At 41.9% G+C, this 13,533-nt stretch overlaps 1 protein-coding gene across 1 annotated transcript in view; it reads right to left on the bottom strand.

The window, feature by feature from the left end:
• Positions 1-5,685: 5,685 nt before the first annotated feature.
• Positions 5,686-13,533, bottom strand: part of top1a (DNA topoisomerase Ia) — a 71,175-nt gene continuing 63,327 nt past the window's right edge. The window contains exons 16-18 of the mRNA XM_010795306.1: positions 6,234-6,302; positions 5,975-6,089; positions 5,686-5,867 (exon numbers count right to left, since the gene is read on the bottom strand). Of these exons, the coding sequence (XP_010793608.1) occupies positions 5,701-5,867; positions 5,975-6,089; positions 6,234-6,302 (351 nt within the window). The 3' untranslated portion in view covers positions 5,686-5,700. The remainder of the gene's footprint in view (positions 5,868-5,974; positions 6,090-6,233; positions 6,303-13,533) is intronic.

Below are 13,533 nucleotides of genomic sequence, written 5' to 3'. Positions count from 1 at the left end.
GTGACCTGCCTTGAAACCAGACTGGTGCGGATCCAGCAGGTTGTTCTGATGGAGATAACAGGAGAGTTGTTTAAAGACAACGCGTTCAAGTGTTTTAGACAGGAACGGGAGGTGCTTGTTGGTGTATTATGCAGTGACAATTGAGGAAGTCGGGGAAAGCATCGTCCTCCCTGCGTTCGATTCCAGTTTTGGATAGTCTGGCGTGGTTTCGTTCCATTTCAAACAGATGTTTGACACTCGGCATAACCTTGGCGCACTGCCACTCCAACATCCAATCCCAGAGCTTGAAGATTAATAGGGGACAGTAGTCCTAAACGATAGCTGGGGATTATGGGTAGTGTAATGTCTTCGGCCATCCTAAACTCATATCGCATTAACACCATATCCCTATGTGCATTGCGGCTAAAACATCCAATAAGCGAGCTTAAACCATAGCTGAGGATCTTGGTTAATCAGTTCAGTGGCTGTGTATCGCAATGATGATCGAAATGTCCCTTATAGGCCTACGTCTGTTTCCGGTTATTTTGAAATTCAGTTCCTGACGGACGCCAAAAAAGCCCGAGATTATGGAATAAACAAATAAATAAAAACAAGGATAATTGTGTGTTATTGTTGAGTAAATAACAGTGTGTTATTTAGAAAAGAATAACAAATTAGAAGGAAAAAAAGATTTAAAAAAATACAGATTTCAGTATTTTGAGGCTCTGAGCCCCATTTATTTTCCTCACAGACGACAACAAAAGTCCGACATTATATGATTTAAAATAAAAACAATAATCGTGGCTTGATATTGAGAAAGAACATGTTTTTATGAACCCCACAGCTTCCGGTCTTCCGAGACCCGAACGGACAAAACGACGTGCTGCAGGCACGAAACAATAGAAATACATTGCTTTTAAAATCTTTCTGTGTGACACGAAAAAAAGGGGAAAATCGTGTTGGTGAACACAAATCAATAGATTAAATGTTGTGACTATTACACGAAATGCCGTGAGAATGAGTTGGTTATTTTCACTCCGCTGGTAAACTGCTCTCATGTCAAGAAACAACAGATCAGTGCATGCGCTGCAGCGTCCAATAATTGATCGATACACAGTAAGGGGGCAGGGCGAGTGTCTGAGGATTTCACCGGAGGATGATCTGGTAGTTCCTCGATTATCGCTCCTCCGTTATCGCTCCTCGATCCTCGGTCCTGCGGCACAAATAAGGCCACTGGGACGCTACTCAAGATGGCGTAGTCAAATCAACTTCCAGTGAGACCGAGGAGCGAGGAAATGAAAAGGATCTTTTAAACATTAGTCATGGATTCTGATATACCGTAGTTTAGGCCAGCAGAAAAGGCCTTGCTGGCCCTGACGGCCCATCACTGCCAGAAAAGTAAAAAATTGTGTTTCCTGTTGTTTACTGGGAACTTATGGGCATAGATATGTCTCATAATTATTTGTGTGAACATAAAACTAATTTGTGTGTAAATATGTGATTTGTAAATGTAAAACACCATCCACAAATGCATTTAAAAGATTTGCAAACTCACAAATACATTTGCAAGTGTAAAACGGATCTGCAAATACGCTAAATAGTTTCTCAAATAAAAAAAAGATCTGTGAATATCTCTTTGACATTTACAAATTTCGATCAGGCATTTGTAAATCCATTTTGTATTTGTCGACCAAAAATGCGCTTGCGGATCTCAATTCTCGTGGATCGTCTTTTTACACACACGGAATTTTGAGACATATTTTCCACCGGTCTCCGCTAAAATCTACTTGTGTCACTCGGTTATTTTCGGAAACCACGTGATGGCCTGCTGATGACGACATTTCCGCATGATTTCAAAGTAAGAGCATGATGGTTTGTTTAATGCTCTGTTTTTTATTATAGATTATAAAAAGATAAAAGAAACGCAAAATATCATGAGCTCATTGTTAATAAATGAATTAAATAAAACAGTTTTACCCTTTATTTTAGTTTTTTTGCATGTATTGTTTTTTGCAATCTATATTTGGTTTGGTAAATCTGCCACAGGTTTTTTTATGAATAATGCACCTGTTGTCAAATTCTTGAAGAAGTTTTAGTAATTTTATTTTGTTGGGTCTTTATGCATCTGTTTTTTCTGGTTGCACTACATTGAGCTCTCAGGGTCATTTCAACAAAGGTTTAAACATCCTTTAGCTTCAAGCTTAATATACAGAATGAAGGACGCATTGATGGAAGATTCTGGGAACTCTACTTCTTGCAGTTTGAATTCATTTAAAAAATAAAAACTCACCAATTTGGTTATGTTCGATATATTCAAGATGCCAAAGCCTCAGTTACATGAACAACATGAAATGCCTCTTCCCATCACTCTTGGTTCTTTCTTCTATTTGTGAATTCTGCTGCATCTTGTGCTTGTTCAGCATAATCAGACATGCATGAACAACACTGAGTTTTTCAGCTATTTTGTCATTTGCATTTGAAAGACTACTGATATGCTCTTTTAGACATGGAAGGTAAATGAAAACAGCATGCTCCCCCCAAAGTGGGCGAACGGAGAGATAGAAGAGGACTCTGACAAATGCAGAGTTCACGACATTATCCCACATCAGAAGTCCAATATGAGCATCACAGACAATGGATCTCTCCCCATTAAAAATAGATGCACTGAAATGCCTTTGGCCATTTTTGAAGGTTTTCTTGTCGCAGTGGTGGATATGAATAATATGTGATTGTGCTGGGGAGGCGTTTGTAGCAAAAGGAAGGAAGGAAGGATTAGTGCTTTTATGGCCTATTCATGCTAGCTAAGGATACACTAAATTAAAGCCTGTGAGTCTAAATATGCAATCAACAAGGTTTGTTGAGAAAGCAGACACTAACTTTGACATGCTAAACAAAAGTGGTGCTAAATGTGTATCCATGTGTAGACATCAGAACAGTGCATTCTTTTTGTGGATGATAAGATATCAAGAATAGACATACTCTGTGCTTGTTTCTATCATATATTATATTGTTAGATCAGTCGGTTGTTATGGTATTTTGATTTAGTTTGAATTAATATTTCCTAACAAAAAAAGGTGTTTCCCCTGGGTGTTCAATGAATCAAAACCAGACCTATGATTTTAATTATGAATATGAGAAACTCAATGTCACATCAATAAAAGTGTCAGGTTTTCCTGACGGTCGAAATATTTATCTAGGCATTATCACTAAAGGAATCATCTCCTGGGGACCATGAATATCCTCAGGAAATGTTAATGGTTCGGTACGTTTTCGGTACAGCAGAAAAAATAAAATATATATATATTTTTTTTAATATTATTAAACTGTGAATAATGTATTCACTCAAATAAATACAAAATATAATAAAATAAACATTAAGGTGCAGCATTTCGATGAACTGAAATAATCTGTATTTGAACTTTACTACTAGTACTCACAAAACATAAACTATTAGTTTTGGGTTTTTAATTATTATTAAACTGTGAATATTCACTCAAATAAATACAAAACATAATAAAATAAACATTAAGGTGCAGCATTTCGATGAACTGAAATAATCTGTATTTGAACTGTACTGTACTAGTACCTAAGCAGCCAGTTTGACATTATGACTTGCTTGTCATTATATTTTCATGTTTTTTTTAAACGAAAGGGCAGATCTGCTGGCACTAACAATGTCTCCTGCTGTGGAGAACACCCTCTCGCTAGGGACAGAGGTAGCAGATACAGCCAGGTAGCGCTTTGCTAACATGGCAACATAAGGATATTTGGCGTTTGGAATAGCTTTGCCTCGGTCTAAACTGCGAATGGTGGAGGCTTAAATGTTAGCGGGAGTTGGGTTTGCACTTTCTTTTGGTACCGGTGATATTCACGTTCGGGTGATGCCTTTTCAAATGAGTGTGCAAGTTTGATGTATTGCCAGCCGCATAACCAATTTTAGTTGAACAATGCCGACAAACAGCTTTGGTTCGGTCGACCTGTCTTTGTCCGTCATCCTTTTACATAACTGCAAAACCAAAATGTTCCCAAACCGGAGACTTCAATGATGCTGGAGGATTTTCGAGCTCAACTTTATCTGCGATCGCCATTTCGACAGTTCCTCAAATTACTGACTAAATCTGAACGCATCCCTGTCATGGATGTATAATAAGAACTGGATTCAGCATGGGAGGCGGGGCCTCATTCATTCCTATGAGAGCTGCTCATTGGCGCATGATGATATAACATTTTTTAGAGAGCGAAACGTCACAGATTACCCGGCATGCCTGAGAAGTACCCGTATGTGCACTCATAGCGCATGCGCAACTTTAACCAAAATGCTCGCTCACATCAAGCACGTCAATTTGCGTACACGTAACAGCACCGCACGTTCATGACAGCATGGTAATGGCTTGTTTTTATAATGGATTTGATATTAACGAGGCGGCAGTTAGCAGCTCGCTAGTAATTATGCTAATATGCACATCAATCGTTATGTACTTATATTACGCTGTAACAGGATCTAGTGATATCCAAGCAACAGAGCTTCATTTGCAATAAGCTTCTTAGTGCAATAAGAAGCTACAGGGACGTTAATCTAACGTTGGTAATATTAACTTTATTTAATACAACATTTACGGTACAAGATTTAATCATACAGCCCATGTAGTATAATATTTTACAAATGATGAATTACAGCAAACATGTGCAATATATCCATTATTACAGCTCCGTGGGATGGCAGTGAGACGATATGGGTCCGTTGTTATTGTGCATCCATGGGTAAAGATAAACGNCTGTGGGAAACACTGACACTCCATACTTTAGGTCTGGTCTGGGACTTGAAATAGTGGCTCAGTCAGTAGGGGCTTGGACTGGGAGCTGTAGGGTTGCCGGTTCAAGTCCCAGACCAGACCTAAAGTATGGAGTGTCAGTGTTTCCCACAGAATTTGATTCTATTTGTGGGGGCACCGCACCCCCCGGCAAGAAAAGCCAAAGGCCCCTTAACCTATTCGGGTGGCCCACGCATCCACCCCCCCCTCAAATAAGAAAATACATGCGAGTTCATTGCTACTGTAGACAACGTTCTTGTTGCTCTGTGTTGCGTTGTTAATGAGTGAGACACACCGGAGTTGAGGATCTGTGGGGTTTATTCTCCCAGAAATATCATTTACAATTTAGCATACGCCTAATTCCAAAGCGACTTATAATGACCAATCACAGGGACATTCTCCCTGGAGTAACTGAGGGCTGAGTGTCTTACTCAAGGGCACACTAGTATTGGTGTTCCAGGCGGGATTTGAACTCGCAACCTTCCGATCATCAGCCCACCTCACTATCCATTAGACCACCAAAATAAAATGAGATCCATTTGTGGCGGACGATATTTATTTGTGGTGACTCGCCACAAATAAATCAATGTATGGGAAACACTGAGTGTGGACTGCTACTTGGAGAGGTCCCAGTTCACCTCCTGCCCTGCCGTGGTGACACCCCTCTTCCCCCCTCACTCCCATTGCTCCCCGGGTGCTGTACAATAGCTACCCACTGCTCCTGGTGCTAGGCTAGACTCCTGGTGCTAGGCTAGACTAGACTCCTGGTACAAGACTCCTGGTACTAGACTAGACTCCTGGTGCTAGGATGGGTTAAATGCAGAGAACACATGTCGCTGTGTGCTCTGCATGTGTGACCATTAAAGAGGGTTTCATCCCTCCCAATTCTAAACTAAGCTCCATCTCAGGATTAGTCTTTCAGAGTATTAAAAAGATAACTCATATTAACCTTAGCCTGCAGGTTCTGCATGGACTTCTCGAAGGTCTTTGGTGGAGCCCTCTGATGGTTACACAGGATGGCCACGGCCCTGTTGGCCCTGTTGTAGGACAGGATCTTGGCCGTGGGGTTCTCATCAGCTGGAGAGAGAGAGAGAGAGAGAGAGGATAAGGAGTTTACTGGATGCACAATGATTCCTAGAGTAGTCACATGGTTTCAGAGAAACTGGGAGCAGGTGGAGCCGTACCGCTGGTGAGCTGCACGAGCTGCTGCTGCAGGGTGATGGAGGCGTTGAAGGTACGGAAGACCTTGGCGGTCAGTCCGTCCATCAACTCCTGAAGGTGCTTGTTCAAAACAGAAGTCTGGAGGGGAACGTTAAAGAAATTATAGTTATTAATTCTCACAAGAACAACGGTTATCGTCTTTTTCTATATGCAATCAAATGGCAAAAATAAATGTATACAGCGAAGTTTTTACAGTTTCTTTTCACACGTTGTTTTGCTTACATTCAGGCGATCAAACAAGTCATCATCCTTCTCCTTGTTCTCCATGAACAGCTGGAGATTCTTGAACACCTAAAAAGGAAGAAAATACATAAAACAACATTCTTTACTCAAGGTTTTCAAACTGAATCTGGTTCGGAAACATGTTTAGTTTTGATGGCACCTAGAAATGAGACGTGTAGAATAAAGTCATTTTGATAAGCCATCACACTTTTAAGCTTTGATCTTTTACTTCCATAAGCATTAATAACATGACACATTAACTTCTCATCTCATCATAACATTGATTATTTAAAAAGAAAACATGATTTTCAGATCCTTCTGGTTGTGTTTCTGGGTTCAGAGTATAGATGTCCCGATCCGGTCACGTGATCGGAGCCGATCACGTGATTTTCAAAAGATCGGAATCGGGAGGAAAAAAATCGGGGATCGGGATTNCATTTTATGACAATATGGAAAGAGACCGGCAGCGGTATCTGCATACAGTACACGCGGTTTGATTGGCTAGCGCTTGCACTGGCGGGATTTGTATAAACGGGATTTGATTGGCTTCGCAAAAATTGGAAGCATCAAAAGTTGAACATTGCTCAACTTTTGATGCTCACGATACTTGCAAAGCCATGCTCCGCTCCCCACAATGCAGTTCGGCGAAGATTAAAAATCTTCTACGTCACCCCATTCAAGTGAATGGGCGAAGCTTTGAAAGATTGTTTTCATGCCTGTGTGTGGACGGGCCGTTAGCCCCGCAGTCAAGCCTCGTCGTTTTGATAGCTCCGCCCCTTCGCTCCAACCCCCCTCCCTCACCCCACATCTACAGCTGATCTACAGGTGAAAATTACTTTTGCGACACATTTATCGCAAGAAGTGTAGCAAAAGTCAAGACCGCAGATTCGTCGATTTATACTGCCACAGAGCAGATTCTTCAAGTTGTAATGACTGATTTGAGAGATTGTAATAACCAAGTTGCAGTTGTAACTGTAACTTGTAATATTTTTCTGCAAGTGAATATTTCATCACTAAGTTCATTTTTTTTCTACAAGCTACAAAACTTTTTTTTTTCTTCTGTGACTTCAAATTTGGTTCACAGTTACGTGGATATTTTATACAAGTGTACATTTGGTTCACAGTTACGTGGATATTTTATACAAGTGTAAATGTATGCACACAAGTGCTCACATCAGGTTTTACACGCTTTCGCATTTTGCACCATATCTACCTTCATAGCATGGCCCTTGGTAGTGAAAAGCTTAGGTAAAAATACAACAGTTTTTCGAAAAAATGTTTGTCACTGTAGTTTTAGAAAACCTTTACTCAAAAAGTAGCAAATAATATATTTATTGGGGACTATTATCTACTGGGTAATGGGTATTGAGGGCAGCAGGATAGTGTGTGTGTGTGGGATCAACTAAAACTACAGTGGCCTTGTTCATGGCAGTGAAGGAGCATGTGGCCCAGTGCAACAGTGTGTGGCTCATTGATTTGTTTTTGGACAATGGAAGTAAAAAGCTCAGAAAAAGAAGAATCAGGCTTGGGTTTCCACTGGAAATTCTTGTTAGTGGGATAAGTTAGTTGTTTTTTTGTTTTGGTACTTTCATGGGATTTGTGGAAAATAAGACAAATCGCCAAATCAAACTCTAGTTTCCATTACAATAGCAAATAAGTTTTGTACTGCTGACCTTTGGGTGGCTTATTTACAAGTTGTTACTGTCTACCTCATTTTAGATAATGATTTTTAGATTTACACACCTCTTAATCAGCGAGGCAGAAATATATCCCCTATATCAATTTTTAACAACCCTAGTTTCTAGGTGTTTATGGTATATTTTGATGTAATGCAATATCTTTAGATTCAAGTAGTTTACAGCTTGTTAAATGTGTACATTGCATATACAAATAAAAGTGTTTTCCTCTCGGGTCCTCTGATGGCATAGAAGCTACATCTCAAACTTGTATCACAAGCTCTAAGCTGTATCCGATAAATCATCATCAGCAAACTTGTCGTCCAACCCACACGTAGACACCACAGTCACACACTCAGGCACACGCAAACAAGATAAGTTGCTCCCGGGTGCGGCAGTGGCCTCCTGCCCGCTTGGTCAGAATTTATGTCAGAGTGGAGCCCTCTCACCGACCCCTGCCTTAATTGAAGGAAGCCGGTGAACAAGCGGACCGGAAAATGTGTTCTTCTTACCAGCCAGGCACACAGAGGTATAGTTGGAGACACTCATAAATACATTGCTTTACCACACAGACACACACAGACACACAGCTGAGGATTTCCCTTAGCCGTGATGCAGTGACCGCTCCCTGAACTTTGCTCTATTGGAACGCAGTGATTGACATCCTCCATGTCTCACATCACCTGAGGCACATTTAAATCATTTTATCAGTTCATAGCTTTTAAAGTTTGATTAGAGAGGACCAGGCTATTAGAACAAGTATCTCAGAAGTCCTCTAGATAAGAATACCAGACGACTGTTTTTTTGTAGGTTTGTAGGTTGTCCCCGAAGTAGATTGTTGTGCATTTTTTACTAGTGAGTACTTTCACACAAGAAGTGGATATAACATGGCTTTTTTTTAACGTGATTCATTTTGCTGGAACAAGGTGCTTGACATAAACTGATCATGTTGTGAGTTTGGATGACACATCAAAATGTACTTCTGCGTTTCTATATTTATGACCACAACATTGACGAAAGCAGTGAATACTAGGCCATAAGACCTTTCACAATAAAAGCCCAAGACACTGGGTACAAGTTTGGGAGGGGGCAATGTTATTCTCCATTAGCATTTTGCTAATAGTAAACTCAATCTAAAAGAGAATGATGTTAATTTTGTTCCCCTTTTCATTAAAAAGCTCCCGCAAAACTTAAAAAACGTTTCATTGAAGTGTTGCAACTTTCCACATTTCAACACTTTGCATTCATCACTCACACCCTCTTTAAAAAGAGTAGGATGTTAGTTTTCTCACTATGCAGTTTTAGATTGTGTTAAAGCCTTTTAGAATTCCATAGAAATGAACTGTGCAATTTCACCACAGAACTTTCTGAAAAGGCCAGTCCATGGTCCACTTCAGAGTGTATTTCAACCTCTTTGCACATCACTCTGTGGTGATTAAGTCCACTTATCTCTTCTCTATGGGCTGTGAAAAGTTATTCAGTGAGTGCAGGAAACCTTTAACTCAGGTAAAGGGAGTTGAGGCTGTATCAAAGGCTCATATCCTTTCCTCAGCACTCCCTAATAGTCCTTTTTCATGAGATTTGCTCTGAACTGAACTTCCTACTAATGAGCCGCCCTGTCTCCAGTCTTCAGCCATCACCCACCATTTAGAGCAACCACCTTTTGTGAATGCCGAAGTGCTTTACTGACTCTGTTGAAATATCTGAGGGAACGTCTATTGATCCAAAAAGTTAACAAAAGCATTCTCAGTTATTCTAACAAATTCTGTAAGGTGTTGTTTCATTTTCAAGAAATTGAAGCATTTGTTCCCGCATTGTTATTGTAATATGCAGACACTGCTGATCTGGATCTCTGCAGTACTTTATTAAAAATAAATTGCAACGGTTAGTTTACAATATTGTGGCAGAGTCATGGTTTGCAGGTACCGTCATACAGACAGTGTTTATTTACTACAACAGTGCCTAGAGGGAAAACCTGCTGCTAACAACTAAACAAAAGCTTCTTTATCTCATTAGACGTAAATGATGTTGGCATTCTGAGACTACTGATGTTACTCGTAATAGCTCCACAACCCCAGGAGAAATGACGGGAAAAAGCACACATCAATCAAAGACAAATACCTCTGTGGTAGAGAAAGGAAAACTAGGAGGGACAGGTTTTACTGCACCAAATACACCAATGGGATTTGGGTATATGACACAGTTTATTCAGATATTTTTTTTAAATCGCACTTTCAAAGTAGGACAACTGGGACAACTCCATCTACTGAGGTAGTACAGGATTTGATGGGAAGCTATTCAATGGATTGTTTCACTAACTTCTGTTTAACTTTCAGTCTCCTTACGAATATGTTTTAAAGAAATTTCAAACCATCAGGTTGGTTTTCCTCCTTGGTGCGATTCACAAATGAATTCAGGGGTAGTTTGTTTGATCTAACTACAAGGTTTGATCTAACTACAAGTTTGAGCTAAACAGCTGCTGTAGCCAAATGAGCTTTTCATTCTTGTAATACAGATGAGCCAAATCGACAGCTGCTGGAAGCTAGCGAGAGAATAAGAGTTCACCTGAACTCACCAAGGTTTAGATTTATTTTGGATGATCGGAGGTTCTCTTTGGGCCTTCTTTCTGTTTTACTTCCTTGCCCCTCAACACTTCCAAGTAATGAGCCGTGTAAACATTCTGATATGACTCTTAGGAAATGCATATTTTTGTGTGAGAAGAAACTAGTCGAGATGGGACTTCTTCCTTGAACCCTAGGAAGAAAACAAGCAGTTATATACAACATGTTGATTGCTGCAATTCATGAGTAAGCCAAAAAAAAACCATCTGAACATCTACTGTTTTTTTTAACAGAATATGCTATTGCAACACCAATAGGAACAATCATCTCTAAGTGGTGGAGAAGTACTGTTCTTTATTACAATATTGACTTACTTCTACTTTGGAGAGAACACCAACACCGTATTAAAACACCAATGAAAGTAAAACATTTCTGTATCCGCTCTAAAATGCAAAGTGTTCTTCCATGGCCCAATAGATCACCCTTCCTATAATGTTCATGAACATTTTATTTTTTGTTTATATAACAGCAGCCGGAGTAGAATCAAAGTAACTCCAGGTACCGATTAAGAAGCCTCTCTGCTGCAACATAGCGAATGGGTTGAAAAAGTTCACATTATGCTTTGCCCTGTCTCTCGGCGTAGTGAAAGTCTTCATGAGAAAATGCAATAACACATTAGTCAGGAGCACAGAGTAAGGAATAAAGTGGATGTTTTGGTAGTTTTTATGAAATGCTTGGAGCCAAACAAGCCCAGTGCTGCTGTTGTTCATACAGTAAAAATCAATCATATCCGTGCTCAGATTGAGTGTAATGACTTCAACAGCTCAGAATAAAAGCACTGAGGGTGAGTACAGTCCTTTGCGTCATTCACAAACATCGTAGCAAAAATTGATTATAAAGATATATATTCTACTGCACATAAGTACGGTTGGATGTGGATGAAACGGGGAGGTTACATATTGTAACCCTAGTTCTATATGCACAGGCGGAGCCCTCTACTGAACTCTATGGGTACTCCCCTCATCAATGATACACGAGCGTTCACAAACTGAAGTTGTATAATCGTAGCCGGCCTATCAGGGCGAGCCTACCGGTTCTTGTACGGCGGTTCCGTCTTCTTTGTGCCAAACATTAAATTGAATGGTGTTTATTGTTGTCCCCTCATTTGAGTTGTTGGTGTTTTTGCTTGATGGAAATTGTGTTTTCTAAATGGATTTGTTACTCGTTTTTATTTGCATCGAAGAATGGATGAGATTGTGAGATTTGTCCTCTTTTGATTAATTGGGTTGATTCCCAAAACCGGGAGGACTCATTTTTATTAACACAGATGTTTCTGTCCGAACTTTGTCGAAAAGAAGGTGTCAGAGTGGGTCGTCTTCACTTTCCTGCTTATCCATTTACAGTCATTGTGTCTGTTGTCCTTTTCTAAGTTTGTGCACGTCTCAACCCTCATCTTCAGCTCAGCCTCTCTCGCCGGTCCTGACGTGCAGACGCGAATTGTTGGGAGAGGAGTCCACCTGTTAGTCGGACTTCCCCATTGATTAGTTGATGTCCCGTGGTGGTGGAGAAGTGAGTGTCTGTTGTGTAGTGTCTGTGTCTTTCCACCCCTTTTATATGTGTGTTTACTGGTATTTGGTGCCCAGATGTGGTGAGACCCGGTTGGGAAAATGTTCCGTAGGACTCTCCTGTCCGACTCTGCCCCACTGGACAGACTGTTCCAATAAGTCTGATAGTGTCCCCGTCGTTCCCTCCTAGGTGGTGTCATACAATGTCCTCGCTCGCACAACTTTAAGGGTCGTCACACACCTCCTTCCTAGATTCTCGGAGCATAGTTACATACCGAGTAGGACAGGATAAATGGTGCTATGACTACCCTGTCCCCCGAACCGAGTAAGGTGTTTAAATTTCCACATTACGGTCGTCGGGTAGGGAGTAGAGATGTACTCCCTAAACCGGCTGTCCAGTCGGAAAATCAGTCAGGCGAATACCTGCCGGCACAAGAACGTCCCCAGTCCTCTGGGTCGCGGGGTCACTGGACGGTGACAGAGAGTGGGCGTTACCCTCAAACGGCCACACGAACTCCGATAACCAGTGTCCTGTGAAACTCGAGACCTTCCGAAAGGAGGGACTTCCACGATAATACCCTTTGTCGGATAGGAGAACGGAACTGAAGCCGGTTCTCTCATACGCTCGACTGGCGGGAACAAGCCACGTGGCTCAACGGAAAACTAAGGCCCCACTGGCATCGCCCTGCTGTCGAGTCTGGCTTTTGGGAGGAAACCAAGGTTCTTGGATTCCTCAAGCACGTCCAGCTCCCGATATGTCGGATCTCCGAAATCATTAAGGTGGGGTATGACATCTCGACATAGACTGGTGGACCTGTATTACGTGAATACAAAAGGGTACGAGGAGTCCTGGGCACCCTTGACCCACGCGTCATTCGGGTGGTTTGCCGACCTCTGGAGGGTGGCGGACACTCACTTTCCGAGAAGGGGCGGACGGGGTAACGCGTCCGCCCCTCTCCGGAAGAGTCAAATGATGCCAGGTACCGTGTGATGTGCTCCATTTGGTACAACACTCACACCTCCTGTACCACCGTCGAAATACTAGACCCGGGTACGAGCGAATCCCTGGCACCCTTCCGCATCACCCGGCGTCACAATCAGTGAACGCGGACCGTGAGACGTTCCCACCTTCGATACCCGAATAAGTCTGGGTTACATCCCGCCCGAGATAGGGTCCGGTCCCATCCTAGCCCCCGCGGGGCGCGGCTGAAGAGGTCGCCAGGCTGTTGGCCTACTCTCCTTCAGACCCCACTCCCCGACAATTGGGTTTTTCGGCCAGTCCTCCGTCACACCACCCGAGCTGCAACATCCTACTGTCCCGTCAATAGGTAGCCCCGATTGTTGAGTGGACACAGGTCATCTCCCGCCTCCCGGACACACTCTATCTTCGCCCAATACGTCTCCGGGGAGATGGATCCCGCGGGACAGAAGGAATACGGCGAGCCACTTCTCCCACATCCTACTGTCAGTCCTCCCGCATCGGCGGAATATATGACAC

Source organism: Notothenia coriiceps, unplaced genomic scaffold, assembly GCF_000735185.1.
Source record: "Notothenia coriiceps isolate Sejong01 unplaced genomic scaffold, NC01 NC01_scaffold00037246, whole genome shotgun sequence".
NCBI classification, from domain to species: domain Eukaryota; kingdom Metazoa; phylum Chordata; class Actinopteri; order Perciformes; family Nototheniidae; genus Notothenia; species Notothenia coriiceps.
Note: the sequence above shows the minus strand (reverse complement) of the source record. Positions and strands in the feature narration are given on the sequence as shown.